Genomic DNA, 15,359 nt, shown 5'->3' on the forward strand with positions numbered 1-15,359 from the left:
TCCAGGGCTGTTCATTTAAGTCTAAAACATCGCTACAACCACGGACAAGTTTAAGACTTATTTTGGAGTTGGTGTATTCTTTTTTGTATATTTTGTTTTGTTAAGAAAATGTATAATTTATTACGTTTCATACTGTGACAATTCTCCAGGAAAACTAATTAGGGGTCCTCTGTAAAAATAACAATCCTAATTCACAAGGAAACGAGGTTACACACATCTTCATTCACAGGAAAAAAGAGGTTACACATAATAGAAACTATTCTATACAATCCTATCATAAAATATTATACTTGCTACAAGTCTCTCTGTAATATATATTTTATTTGATTAAATATCATTACTATCAAATATTCATTCACTATCCAACTGCTGTACGGTGAATGAATATTTGATAGTAATGATATTTAATCAAGTAAAATATATATTACAGAGAGACTTGTAGCAAGTCTAATAAAACATTTACCCTATGATTTCTTTCTATAAATTTCTAATTCATAGACATTTAAAGTTCAAATACTAGTTCACTGTGCATGCTTCACATGATGGATTTGAAGATCACGTGTTTACTCTCATTTTATAAAGTATATTATTAATGAATTCAGCATGGTAATTGCTATATAACTGCAAAAACAACAATGTTGTCATAGAGAACAACCGCATGTTGACATATCTCAATGTATCGGGACGTAGACATAAGGGGACCGCATACCATTCAATAATAATATCACGACAAAACAGGTGCTTGGCATATTGAATTACATGACTTATACAGTAACTTTATTTCTTCATTTATTTGAGTTTACTAACACGATAAATCTTCTCTTACAAAACGGTTTAATGTGCAGTACGTTTCAATACGTTTTCGTACGTGTTCTTGATTTAATGTAAAAGTAGTCCAAAAAAGAGTCCAAAATACTCAATTATTCACCAAATATTCTTTTTGTAAACTCTGGCAATTCACCTTTTAATTTTTTTTTATATATAATAAATAGTTTTCCAAATGTTTTCTTGTCAGGAAGTTTAAACGATAAATATATCTGACACTGAAGATGTAGCGACTAAAACAAGACTATTCATATACCTAGATCCCAACGATGTCAAATATTATTCACATTTGTTCAAATATATCAACTACAACTCGAACTAGATCGATTAAAATTTGTGTTGCCCGTTCCAACTTTTTCCCCGATAACCAAATAATATGTTCACAAATATTAATTTTTACAGAACATAAAGATTTTTTAATTTATCTAGACATGTAGTAATCAAAATCATTTCCACATAGTGAGAGTTCATGAATATTTTCGATATTTCATTTTTCGCTTGTTATTTCTTGTTTAACTTTAATTCTTGAATTTAAAGAAAACTTTATAGCTATATACTAAATGTTGCAGTGGAGGTTTAATTTAGAAGCTGTAGAGACTTAATTCCACCTAGCCAGGTTATCCGTACCAGCATCAGACAGATACGACATTGTATAGGAATAAAATAAATAAGATCACCCTGCATGAGTGGCGGTAATGGCAAAATTTCAAAAGTTGTGAATTGATTACTTAATATGTGAGCTTAACGTACTGTTTAAAAGGATGATTGATTAAAATGCGACAGACATGAAAGAAATTATCAACAATGCTAGATAGATGTTTCACATTTTTTATCGGTTTACTTGATTTTTGTGAAAGAAAAACACTATTTAAAAAGTGAAAATCAGTTTAAGTCTCACAGCGTTTAGCTTTCAATAACAACAAACAAAATACACTTCAATGCTAACTTTTACATGTAGACAAGTAAAAAAAATAAGTAGCAGTCCAGCTAAGAAACATGCAAAGGGCGACGCTACATGTGTTTTGTCTTTGCAATCTGTTTAATTTGGTCTAAAACCAATTCCTTCATTTTAAAGGGGCACTTTTGGCGGACAAAAATTCCCGAAAATTGTCAATTGTCATTTGGTGTTCTAAAAATATGAAAACGCATCGGGGTAAAACATTAATATGGATAAAAAACTAAGGGTTTATTCATAGGTAATTCTAAAAGAAAAAAATCCTGGACAAATGATAATGTATAGACACTTAGAATGCATCATGGATTAATATTGACGATGATATGATTCTTTGTGGAAACAAATCGTTGAAAAAATAGTGTCGTATGCAAGTATGGAAAAGTAGAAACCAGAAAATACTTGCAAAAACTCTAATTGTTAAAAATAACATTATTTCCTTTTGTAGTTTTGAAAGTGAAATAAGACGGATATCATGCAAGTTTAAAAAATAATAACGAAGCTAATTTGGGACTTTATTTGGGACAACAAAAAATCAATCTAATTGAGAGTTTTCTTGTTTAAAAATGGAAGAGTGAAATGGGCATGATCGACTAAGATATATATGTCCAGAGTCAACAAACCCAACTTTTATATCGTATTTTGTTGAACGTTTAAATGAACCGATTGATAGCTTGAATGTTATTGGAAAATTTCGGTTAAGTAAAGTAGACGCAAAATATAGCGAAAGAAATATACTTGGAATGTGTATGGCAATATCAACTAAAATATGCTACCACATTTTTATCATCTGAAAGCAGTACAGTCGTGGTCGAACTTTGTTTTTATTACAACCCGATCCGTATCAAGATAGAATATCCTAAAACAAAGGTTATTTGAAAATAAAAATGATAAATTTCGGAATAAATAATAGCAGAATAATACTACTGTGTGATATTTGGGATAATAATGAAAATATTTCTAAGAATGTCAAGTGACTCTTTGTATAATAATTTAGTTCTTTTCAGTTTCACTAATTATTTGTTTAAATTTTCTGTACTCTTTTGACTACTGATGATACCAATTTGACAGGTGTCAATTGTATGTTACTCGTTAATATTGTTATATACTGGAAACAGTTAACTGCAATTGATAAACGTGTTATAAATATGGCTTGAAACACCATTTCTATCGTAAACACATGTACCAAATCATGACTAGTGCGGTGGTTTCCAATTTTCCGGTTTTCAACTTTGATATCGCCATTTCGTATACGGAATTTCTGGTATGAGTATTCCTTTTGACTATTGCCTATAGTTTATCATTTTTGGAAATTTTGTAATTACCATTCATACTATTAAAATGATGGCGAATTTGTCGTTGCGGGTTTCATTCCATTGATATTTATTACAACACTCATGGTGACAAAATGAAAATCACACTGCATCGTCTTTTCATCACTAAATATAGTTATATACATTTTTGATTGAAAGCGCAAGGCTGGCCGAACGTTTTAAATTCAAAATTTAACAATCAAGAGGATAGAAATGTAGTTTGACAATATATGCGGTGTAATAAACTGTTCAATGACTTATATTTTCTACGTATACAATTAATTTTGGGGGAAATCTGTGTTCTTTGTGCGTGCGCAAAAAGACATAATCAAATAAAGTAAAAGAACAAAAATACGAAGTGAGTTTATTAGTTTTTAGAAAAGCATTTAGAGGACGCATACCCTATAGGCGCACCTTGTTCATGCTCCCAATTTTAATGGAGTGCAAGTCATTTTTCAAGGGCAGACAACTCGGTCAAGAACCTCATTTTTCAAACATTCTATTAAAACGTTCTGAGTAAATCTGGAGGAGCAGAGATCCAATAATGGTATTTTCAAATAGAGAAGATATCCGTAAGGTGTAGGGCATGCAAGTTAAGGATTTTTTCCATTTTGCCTGATTCTTACATAAATTTACAGTTAATTGTTGTAGGAACAAATAAAAAGTTTGAACTTTCATACTTACTAATGAATTAATTTCTCCATATAAAATTCGATATACTCTATTGAAATAGGCAAAGTCCATTTTTTGAAAACATCAATTCATTTTGTCATTTATTAATTTAAATCTTTAAACAAATTCATTATATATATTGACTCCATTTAGAAAATATCGATTGTCAAGTCCTTTCATTATAATTGGAATGATACTTTTAATTTAGTTTTCTGATGCTTGAATTATGTTCAGGTTGGTCATCACCTTATGGGTTATATTCTTGAAAGCATTTTTTACATCAGGTATGAAACATTTCTCAAGCTTTGCATTAGTCTGGTAAATTCAATTCTCTATCATTTACATGATAAGTTTAGCTCTCATTTGAAAGTAATAATTCGTAAATCTTTTGTTGTTTCGAAAAAAAAATTATGTTGTTCTTGGTTACAAGTCCACATATTTTTCTAAAAGTGTACTACACAGAAAAGCATGTTTGCGATATGCTTGATTTCCTTATTGATAACATATTTGTTACATTTGGATGAACTATTTTTCAACAACTAGTTGACAATATCAAGGGCACTAACTGTGTTGCTCTCCTATCCTGTTTGAATTTATATTCATACAAGACTGAATTTCTGCAGAATCTCGTAAAGAATAAAAATATGAAGTATGCTAAATCCTTGAACTTTAAGCACATGTATATTGATGATGTACTGTCCATCAACAACACTTCTTTTGGTTAGTAGTTACCTTCAATATATCCATCAGAACTCGAGATAAAGGAGACTACCGGAACAACTTGTTCTGCATCATTTTTGGACCTATATCTCGAATTTCACATCAGTGACATCTCTGTATTAAGATTTATATAAAATAGGCAGCTTTGGTTTTAATATTGTAAAATTTCCTTACCTGTGCAGCAATATACCTTCATCTCATGTATATGGTGTTTACATCTCACAACTGATTCGCTACGCTAGAGCAAGTACTTACTACTCTAATTTCCATGTACGCCATAAATATCTGCGTAAAAATTTGCGCCTGATTCAGGTGTATGAGGAAATGAGTCTCAAAAGGTCTCTTTCCAAATTCTTCTTTAGATATCAGTCCTTTGTTGAAAAGGACTCAGTTTCTTCTAAAATAATGAGCAATGATTGCTTTTTGTAAATTGTTCTTGCTGTTGATGTTACCTCTGATTTACCGATTGTGCTATTTAACCACCAATAATATATTCACGCCGCAATTGAAGAAGACGGTTAAGCGCGCTGTAAAACATAGATTGAACCCATCATTTGAAATGCCTGTACCAAGTCAGCATCATTGCGGTAGTAGCCGAGACGATCCACTATTAGTGACAGGCTTTCGGTTGAATTTCCGTCACGAAAACGCCAAATGTCAAGAGGTCAAAATATCCCAAAGGGATTATAGAAAAAAAGTGGATATATTGCGATTACAACTTTCATTCATTTTGAAACCTATAATGTATTTAGGAAAACATAACATTAAAGGTAATTAATGCATGTCAAAAACCCACAACATTTATATCATTTCTTATGACACATAATAATGTATATATTGTAGCAGAAAATTGCACTTTGCAGCAGATATCATTCTTGATTTTATTAATAAGTGTTAGGCGAAAGTATGATTACCCCAAATACATATTTATATCTAGACTTAAAAGTCATCGTTTGTTTGGTTAATTTTTCTACAGCTTGAATCATCTCTACCACTGGCAGTGTCTTGATTTTTTTTTATGGATGGGTAGTTTTCCGAGCATTCGTATCTCCACTACATATACATATATCAGAGTCATTAATGGGGTAATGAAATGATTAAATAAACATGTAATGCTAGTATAACCATGTTAGACTGTTTATTGAGTATTAGGGTAGATCTCTGTACAGGTATTTGATGGACCATGGTATAAAATAATTCAAGCTTTTGTGAAACAAATAAGTAATTGGATTCTTGGTTCCATCACAATCAAATAGTAGAGACACAGTGAGTAGAGAATGATTTTTTATAGCATTGTTTAAAATGATTTATAGTTACAAATTTATAAACATTACCAGTGACGCAGCGATCACATAAAGGTCAGTTAAAATAAACAAGACTTGAAACTGACGGTTTCCTAAGATACAGGAACCTCACGAATTCAAAAACTGAACCTCGAAAACAGAACTTCAGTTTTATCACTTGGGTTCATTTTACACAGATATGATGGGACAACTAGACACTTTTATGGAATGATACAGATAAAATATAATGAACAGAATGCTTACCCTATCGATGCACCTGGTCCATGCTACTAGTCTTTAGTGGAATCCAGGTTGCCCATTTTACTTTGTTTCTTTGGATGTATTGTTTTAGTTATATCTTGTTTTGTGTTCTTTATTGTGTGTGGCTGTTTACCTTGTCCACACAAACCAAACAGCATTATTTAAAACAGATTTGGTTCAATCGGTAGTTACATTATAATGCGTTACAGATGGAATGTTCAAAAACAGAAATTTCTGTCAAAAAATCATATGTTTGCTTACACTTAATAATTCTTGCAAAATTTGAGAAACCTAAAGCTTTCAAAATTAAACAGAACATATGAGTAACAAAGTATAGACAGACGAATCGACGTTCACCTCAAATTTAACGATTGTCAACTGAATCTTACGATTAAAGCAATGATGTACAAATTACATTCATGAGAGCAACCTTTCTTTATTTTATAACTCTATAGCATTTGTAAATACATGTTTAAGGTTGTGTTATGGCCTTAAAAGGTCATACTCTGGAAGTGTCTGGAGGGGATTTGCTGGTTTATTACTCTGATATAACAGACGATACTGAATGCCTTCAACGATGTCTGGAGCGGACAAAATGTTCCAATGTGGAACATAACTATGGATCCGGTGACTGTACACTATATTCGACCGTTACTTCTCTATTTTCAACAATGAATACGTTTATTTCTTTGTATGAGAAAGACTGTGCAGGTAGGTCTTGGAATTGGATCGGATAAATATATTTTTGTGGTTTGTGTCTCTCTCTTTTTCTTCTTTCTGTAACACTGCTACATATCTGAAAAAAAAATTAATCGAGTACTTAAATGAGTCATCCCACAATGAGTCAGGGTGTCCATTTAATTTTGTAGAAACTCTTTGGACTTTAGATTCATTTGATCCTGTGTTTAGTAGAATCCGGATTTCTGTGGGTGATTTTGTATGTTGGTTTTGATTTGTTTTTTTTTCCAAATAATTTGTATGTTATCTTTTGTCTTTTTGTTTAATGTCTTTTTAAATCTTTATAATGTATTTATTATTTTGATCAAATTATTTTAATTATCTTTTTTAATAATGACAAAACGGAGATTCATGTTGTTAGCCTTTTAGACATGGCTCTTTAAATACGTCATGACATTAATTCAGTTATTTTCCAGGAAAATGAAAAGTTTTATTTTTTATCAAAATATAGTCAAACATTCTATTTTTTTTTGTGTGTTCATCATTTACAGCTCCAGCGGACGTAAAGCTTGGAATGTTCAAGGTAACCGATGATCCAGTATTATTATCAGTAATATATGATATACAGATGCGTTCAACTAAAGAATGCGCGGTATCTTGTATGAACCACAGTAACTGTGATGTGTTTTCGTTTAGTGGTTCTACTACCAGCTGTCAGATGTACACGGGTGACAGTGTTTTTGGACAAAATGTTTGCAGTAATACAGGAGTTGTGTGTTACGAGAAGTTGTGAGACGTTACATGTGTTATCTTTTTGAGGCATATTTCAATATTTTTCTCGATTTTGTGGTATACTATATAACAGTTCTTCTATGGTATTAATGTCCCACCCTCTAACTTGTATACAAAATGTACACCATTAACCAATTCATCATACCCAATGTACAATGTCTAATTTACATTTTAATTGAACCTCGCCTAAAAATGTCTAAAAAATATAAAATTATGCTAAACTCGAAAATAATACATTTATGTTTTTTATGCCATATTTTACATTAATGCCTTTAGTGCATGTTTTTTATATCATCAATGACGGTGTTTTTAATGCATATTACTCATTAACTTTGTCTTATACCCCACTCTCCTATGCCTAAATGCCCATCCCTTAATGCCCTATACTTTATTCTCCACTGCCCATACCAAATTAAATGCCCATCCCTTAATGCCCTATACCTTATTCTCCACTGCTCATACCCAATTAAATGCCCATCCCTTAATGCTCTATACCTTATTCTCCACTGCCCAATTAAATGAATATCAATACAAGTACTGTAACATTTGATGGTTATTTTTTATTGTAATAGAAACGTAAATATTAAATTTCGTGTGTAAATTTTTACTTATAATACATTCGTCATTAACGTAATTACCGACAGGTTAAATTTTGCTTGATGAAATGATTTAAATTAAATGTCTATAGGCACACATGCTATCCATTCCAGGATCATTCTCGTAAAGGTATGCCATGCACGATACTTTCTGTAGACTTTCTGTAGACTTGTATCGCGTTAGACATCTTACAATTAGGCTTCTGGAATAGGGTTATATTGCTTCATGATTGAAGTCATCACTACAGAAGTTTTATGGTCGTCAACATGAACTCGTGGATCGTTACAGTGTATTCATCTGTGCCATGAAAACTTATTTGTTCAACGTGTCATAGGTTTCCTTTCCTCTTTCATCTATCTCGGACTTGATATTTTATGAGAAACTCGCCAGATGTGTCTAGAAAAGCAGAAACGCAATCTCTACCAGAGCACCTGGTCCATGCTCCCAGATTTTAGTGGACTCCGAGTAGCTTATTTACTTTTGTAACTTTGTATGTATTATTTTAGTTATTTTATGTTGTGTTGTTGTTTTTCGTGTCTGGTCGTTGTCCCTGAATTACATTCTTTTGATTTCCGTTAGAATATTGGTTCATTATTCTTACAAATGTACATGCAAGAGAAGTCACTATAACCAAAATGCGAGGTTCATTTAACGTTAAATATGTTAATGAGTAATCAAGAGAAACACGAATCGAGCGAAAATGAAAAGAATATATTCCATTCCCAGGACAGGGACAATAGGCAGTGCATGTTAACTATACGTTAAATCAACTTTAAACTTATGGTAAGTTAATGCGGCCGTTACTGGTAACTAAACGTATAAGAAGCAATTCATGTAAACATTAGGTAGATCCTATGATATGAGTGGAAATTTATCTTGGAAATTCCAAACAAAGTAACCAGTTTTTGCTCAAAGTAAAGCGTTATCTCCTCTTTTCAATGAATTTCTATGCTATCTTTGTAAATTATTTCTCTTTTATCGATACAGTTAGTCCAAAACCAAAACCAACTTTGTGAAAGGATGCATTTGTAATATTAAATGATTGAAAATGTTTTCCGAATTAAATCTGTCATGTTCCACCCACTGTCTGGATTTGTATGGACGCCCTCTAAAACTTATCAACGTTATATTAACGTTATTTGTAGGTTAAATTAATGTTAACTAAAAGTATAAACAAATTAACTTTAACATAACATTAAATACTGACACTTATCAGCATCAGCCTTTGTAATGTTAAGATAACGTCACAAGGTATACGACTAGGCCACACTGACAACTGTTTATCATTCATTTCGTCTGTCTATTCGTGGTAAGTTACAGCTGCTATTTTCAGTAACTAATTATCAATCTTATTTATTTCATAACAGATTAATAAAGACAAAAAAAAGGTCACCAAATGAAAGAAACCGCACACCAAATACGAAAACACATGAATCTGCTGTATAGTCAAAGAACAAAGATGATGACACAAAACAACAACTAACATAAAGGAACCGGAAGTAGCACACTCTACGCAACAAAAAAAAATACAAAAACAAAAACAAATAGGGGTATTGACCGTAGCGTAAACCAAAAACACAAAAGTAGATGAATTCATCTTATGAAAAAATATTGGTTAAACAGGTTTTTACATGCTTAATCTTTTGTAAGTTGTGGAAAGCCTTTCCTTTTCTGATCATGAAAAATGACCATTCCAAGTGACACAGCCATTGTTATAATACTTGATGATGATGCAGATGAGTAAACGCATCATTAATGAACATATCAATTATACAATAAGAGCTTGATCTGCCAAATATTCCACCAAACTTCATCCAAAACTGTTTATTTCAATCCTTACAGCTGTCAGAGAGGGTCTTCAGTCTTACAATTGTTACTCAAGAAACGGACTGAATTAAATGTTGCTCAATACAATAATATTCTGGAAATGTTAAATGCTAGATTATTATCAGAATATAACAGCATCAAGACTTATGCTTGTTCAGCTCTCCCCATCGAAAGAACTATTCCCGATACTCAGTTGAAATTCCTACTCAAAAGCATTAGATATCATTGTTACTCCAGGACAAATAGACCACTTATCGAACATTACTGCCTTTGTTACCATGAATTCGTGGATCGTAATAGTGTATTCATTTGCTCCATGAGAACCGATTTGTTCACCGTGTCATGGTTTTCCTTTCGTCTTTCGATTACCCCGGAAATTATATAAATAACTCGAGAAAGGCAGAACGAACATGCTTAACCTACTGGTGCACTTGTTCAGTGCGTCCAATTTGTACTGGAATCCGGGTCGCTCATTTACGTTTATTACTATATGCGTGCTATTTTGGCTTTTTTCATATTCTTTGTTGTGTTTGTCTATTTCATTAGATTGGTCGTTGTTCCTGGATTGCGTTTTTTTTTTTATTATCGTTCTTTTTTGTTCCCTTGATTTTCCTATGGCATCATTGCATGATTTTTTTTTCTCGCGGTCTTTCTTTTTTGTTCTTCTAGTTTTTTTGTTACATATTTAATAGCTATTTTAGAAAGTAGATAACACATATTTGACCGAGCTTCGTTTCTGTCATCATGCAAAATCATACAGAAGCATATGTTTTCAGTGAAGAAACAGTGTTTGTAAGAATAAAAAAAGCGTGTGTACAAAAGGATTTTGGCATGAAAGTGCAATCTAGGGAACCAAGATTTTAGTCTATATAAGGTACAATTACAGACATTAATATCAAAAACTTTCTTCAAGGGGAAGATAGTGGTGGGATATAGAAATGAAATGGACATTTTGTTGTTTTTTTAATATAACAATAAATCAGTTCAGTGACCTCCAATTTCTATTTGTAATATGACATAATGTCCGATAAATGTTCTTAATACGATTTGTTATGAAATTGTTTTAACCAGCTGTATAATAGGTAGCGAAATAGTGAAAATATCCTGCAGAACCTATATAAAAATCGCTTATTTTAGGCTCAATTATCTCCAAACTAAGTTGGGTTACCTATATTTCATCTTTAAGTTTTACAGTATGCAGTATGTTAGTTCAAAGTCATCTTTAAGAAAAAAATAGAAAAAAAAATCTACTAAAAGTATATCAGGTAAGATCTTCATTTTATATGAAATTCTGCTTTTAAACTTTCAAAGTAATTTGCTTAGGTTCATTTTTATAACAAGCAACAACAACTAAAAATGAAACAACAACAAATGTCTCTCCTAGGACTGAAAAAAAAACAGAATTCAAAAACTTGTTCCATTTAAGTTTTTGAGTTATTTCCCTTCTTGCAGTACTTATATGTATCAAATACTTTATATGTTACACTTTTTAACCTTTCAAGTCGACAAACCAAGAGTGTGTACCCGTTCAGTTGAATAATAAATTCACATGCTTTATGTAACATCAGAAATTATTTACTGAAGAAACAAATAGCTATTTCCGACCTAAAGTGACTTCGAGTCACAATATGACAGAGTCACCAATGGAACTAAAATTATACCGCAAATCAAACGAATGTAACGAAATACGTTCTTTTCGGTTAGACCTACATACGTTGTCAATTGTATAGCGTTAGATTATCTCGTGTGTACAGAATAACTGTTCCTCAAACGAAAAAGAAAAAGAATTTTCATCTTGGAAAGCAATGAAAGCTGCTTCACCTAACAATAGACGTCTTGCAACGTTAGACTGTGCCCATTGTTTAAGATTGACATCAATGACAATTACTTCAATTGATTTTGTCATCAAGAAAATAGCCATCTTGGTTAATATCTCCTAAATGTCAAAGAGAGATGACAATTTGCAAGACATAGATTAACGATGAGTTGTGACAATGATAATGTAAAGTTTTCGTCGTATGAAACACACCAAAGCACCAGCATATAGCTTAAATCCAAAACAGTAATTCTTTCATATTAATGTAACAAGTGATATAGCGACACGGACAAAGACACAACAATGAACAATATCTACTGGCTATGGATATTTGCATGAAATATTTGCTTGGATTTGAATATTAACGTTAGGCCATAACCATCCCCTTTTAATGTTAGGTCAAAAATGAACTAAAAACAAACAAACAAATCGTAAAATTCACTCACAAATACATCTTATTTTTGCGATGGAATGCAACAAACACCATATAGATGTCATGAGAATTCCACTTCACATTTTTTGCAGTTACTGAAAGCTAGCTTAAACATATTCAAGATTGACAACCCCATCAAACTACCAGAATTATTAATATTGGGTAACTGCAATTCCAGTGCAATGTATTTGGAGTAGTAACGCCAAGTACGAAATGAACAAGATTTTATGTGGTGCAATATTTAAAAAAATAGTTTTTTTATACGTAGGGATACAATAAGGTTGTATATCTCTATAAGCGAAAACAATATTTAAATAATAACCGATAATTCTAAAATCGTATTCTCTACAAATAATCTATAAAGAGACGTTGATAAATCCATTAGAGTTTGACAATTTTAAATACAATGTCGGATAATAATACAAACAATGAATGAGCAAATCGAATTCCACTGTAACTAGAAGCATGGACCAAATGCACCGGTAGGGTAAGCGTTCTCTGCTTTTCTGCTTTTCTGGAAACATCCATCGAGTTGTTCATAAAATGTCGTCCGGTCTAGACAAAAGAGTAAGGGAACACTATGACAAATGGATTTACCACTTATTAGGAAAAATTAAGAGAAAAAAGAAACGATCTCCATTCACAATACTGCGAACCGAATAACATAGATTACATATAAACAAAACGTTTTTCTTAAGCTCTAGCAATATGAACTCCCATAATTCTGGGATCAGGTGCAGTGACTTCTATCTTTCATATCTTTTCATCATGAACTCGTGGATCGTTATGGTGTATCAATCAGAACCATGAAAACTGATGTATCCAACGGGTCATAGTTTTCCTTTCCTCGTTTGTCTACCCCGGACTTGCCTTTTTATGAGCAACTCGGCGGGTGTTTCTAGAAAAGCAGAGGACGCTTACCCTAACGGTGCACCTGGTCCATGCTCCCAGTTTTTAGTGGAGTCCGAGTTGCTCATTTACTTTTGTTACTTTGCATGTATGATTTTAGTTACTTTATGTTCTTTGTTGAGAATGTCTGTTTTCCATGTCTGGTCTTTGTCCCTGGATTGCATTCTTTTGATTACCGCTATAACCTTGGTTCCCTTGATTACTCTTTCATAGAGGATGTTCATCTTTTTGCCAGATAGACTTTTAACGAACAATGTGTAAGATACCACGAATGAATTTCAAGACAAATCTCAAAATATGACTATATTTATTTATTATGTTGTGTGACTTTAGATGAATAATAGAGATACAATGATTCACTTGATTTAAAAAAAAATCATGAGTGTTTCCGTTAAGGCTTGACATGAAAACCCTTTTGCCTTGAATTTTGGTTTTTATTTTTAATTTTCTTTTGCCAGTTTAAATAAAAACAATTTTGGACTTTATTTGTTTTCCGTATGCACTTAAAAATAAAAAAAAATGTAATAAAAATAACATGTCGGTCTTTGTGATAAACACATATGCACTTTTTAGCTTATTTTAAAGATAAAGGCCATTTTTCTTCCCACTGAGATAAACAGTAATTTTAATACAAACCCAGCAGGGTCTGAAGCTTTATTCGATTTAAAAACCTATGTATCTGGCTCTGATGTTGCTGATGAGAAAACTTAAAACTCATGTACAGCATACTGAAATTAGAAAAAAAGTATATGATTTTTTATTTTTGTATTTTTAATTAAATATAATTGAAAGACCATTTCTTGCAACAATTACTAGAACGGGTGATTATTTCATACGGCTTTGTTTTTCATCTGCGAAAGTAAAGGATTGTTAGTATTCTTTTGACATCAAAACAAACAAAACAAAATCGCTTTAAGTTACCACCTTCCTAATCAAGATATGGTAAAATGCTTAATCAACGGTGTACACCTCTTGGAAAATGCTCACTTGTCCTTATGTTTTAGACCGTATAAACTGATAATTATCTACATCTAGAATACAACAAATGAACAAAAATTGTTTTGACATATTCATTACCACGATACAAGACTCATATATATATTCCGTTGAATGTATATAAATGTACTAGGACTCACTAACCACTTCCGGGTCAAATGGTCACCCCCATATAGTACCAAAAACACACTGAACCTAGACCTATGCATTGTAAGTGCATTGTTTGTGTGTATTCTGATTAAAAGTAGTCAAAGTAAAGCTGAGAATGTGTACCTTAAAATCATATATGTAATTTACTACCAAAATGTATGAATATTGTTTACTTGTGTGAGTAATTTGCCTCCATGCTGTCAGTTCACAGAAAATGTAAAAAAATTGTGCAGAATTTATACGGACATCGTACTATTAGAGTAATGATTTTAAAAGCCTTATTTTCAAGCTTGGTAATGGTATGCAACTTTAAGGTGTCAGCTGTCCTGGGAATTCACAATGAAATATTGAAATTACTTGTTTAACATGTTTGTTTGTTTGTTTGTTTGTTGGGGTTTAACGTCCAATAGCAATATTTCAGCTATATTCAGACGATGAACATGATATTGATGATAAAATGAACATGAAATGATGACGAAATGAAAAATGGGTTGGGACACAAGGATAATGGGGTCGACAAATTTTTATTGCCACTGGAAATATGGAGAGGTGGGTAGGGTCGGGCAATTTAGCCTCCTGTGGTGGAGCTCTATGGTTCCTACTCCAAGAGAATACCACAGTAGGGTTCTTTAAAGTGCAAGGAACGTGGCATCTTTCCCAACACGGTACACCACTATGGTTTGCGGTCAGGTTTTCCGTATTATAGCCTGACAACCCCAGCATGTAACACGTCAGGGGTACCCCATTCCAGCACCTGGGCACACATCCCAGTTCTGCTGTTTAGCCGGGGTTGCTCAATTACATTTGTTTCTTTGAACGTGGTTATTTGGACAATTCATGTTCTTTGACGTATTCGTCTTTCTTCCCTGTATAGTTATTTTCCTTTGATGTTATTTGTTCTATAGCCGTTTGACTCCTGGTTCTTAAGGAGTCCTTCTTACATAATATCGTACTTATGGCACAGGGTATAAAAAACAGACACTGCTTGGAAAGATAACAGACGTCAAATTTCCACATTCCACAGTATTTTATTATAATGCCGCTGATGTTAAGTTGCTCATGGAAACGGAAACACGTTCTCATTTCAAGCGTGAAATAACTCTCTCTCGAGGAGGGGCCGATAATTATCATAGAA

At 32.4% G+C, this 15,359-nt stretch overlaps 1 protein-coding gene and 1 long non-coding RNA gene across 2 annotated transcripts in view; one reads left to right on the forward strand and one right to left on the reverse strand.

The window, feature by feature from the left end:
- The first annotated feature begins 453 nt into the window (after positions 1 to 453).
- Positions 454 to 9,181, forward strand: LOC148620654 (uncharacterized). Its single transcript, XM_088574334.1, has 3 exons — positions 454 to 4,046; positions 6,504 to 6,737; positions 7,256 to 9,181. The coding sequence occupies exons 1-3, from the start codon at positions 3,989 to 3,991 to the stop codon at positions 7,495 to 7,497; spliced, it is 534 nt and encodes a 177-aa protein (XP_088430460.1). The 5' UTR covers positions 454 to 3,988; the 3' UTR covers positions 7,498 to 9,181.
- Positions 6,447 to 15,359, reverse strand: part of LOC148620655 (uncharacterized) — a 28,270-nt gene continuing 19,357 nt past the window's right edge. Inside the window, exon 2 of the long non-coding RNA XR_015920932.1 lies at positions 6,447 to 6,822. This is a non-coding gene — a long non-coding RNA (uncharacterized LOC148620655). The remainder of the gene's footprint in view (positions 6,823 to 15,359) is intronic.

Source organism: Perna viridis, chromosome 3, assembly GCF_037379345.1.
Source record: "Perna viridis isolate PV_CMFRI_1.1 ecotype Kerala chromosome 3, ASM3737934v1, whole genome shotgun sequence".
NCBI classification, from domain to species: domain Eukaryota; kingdom Metazoa; phylum Mollusca; class Bivalvia; order Mytilida; family Mytilidae; genus Perna; species Perna viridis.

Excerpts from the sequence above, each read along its gene's own strand:
- LOC148620654 (XM_088574334.1), top strand. The coding sequence starts at position 3,989 with ATGTTCAGGTTGGTCATCACCTTATGGGTTATATTCTTGAAAGCATTT. Across the intron at positions 4,047-6,503 it reads GAAAGCATTTTTTACATCAG|GTTGTGTTATGGCCTTAAAA; the intron begins GTATGAAACATT and ends TACATGTTTAAG. Across the intron at positions 6,738-7,255 it reads GTATGAGAAAGACTGTGCAG|CTCCAGCGGACGTAAAGCTT; the intron begins GTAGGTCTTGGA and ends CATCATTTACAG.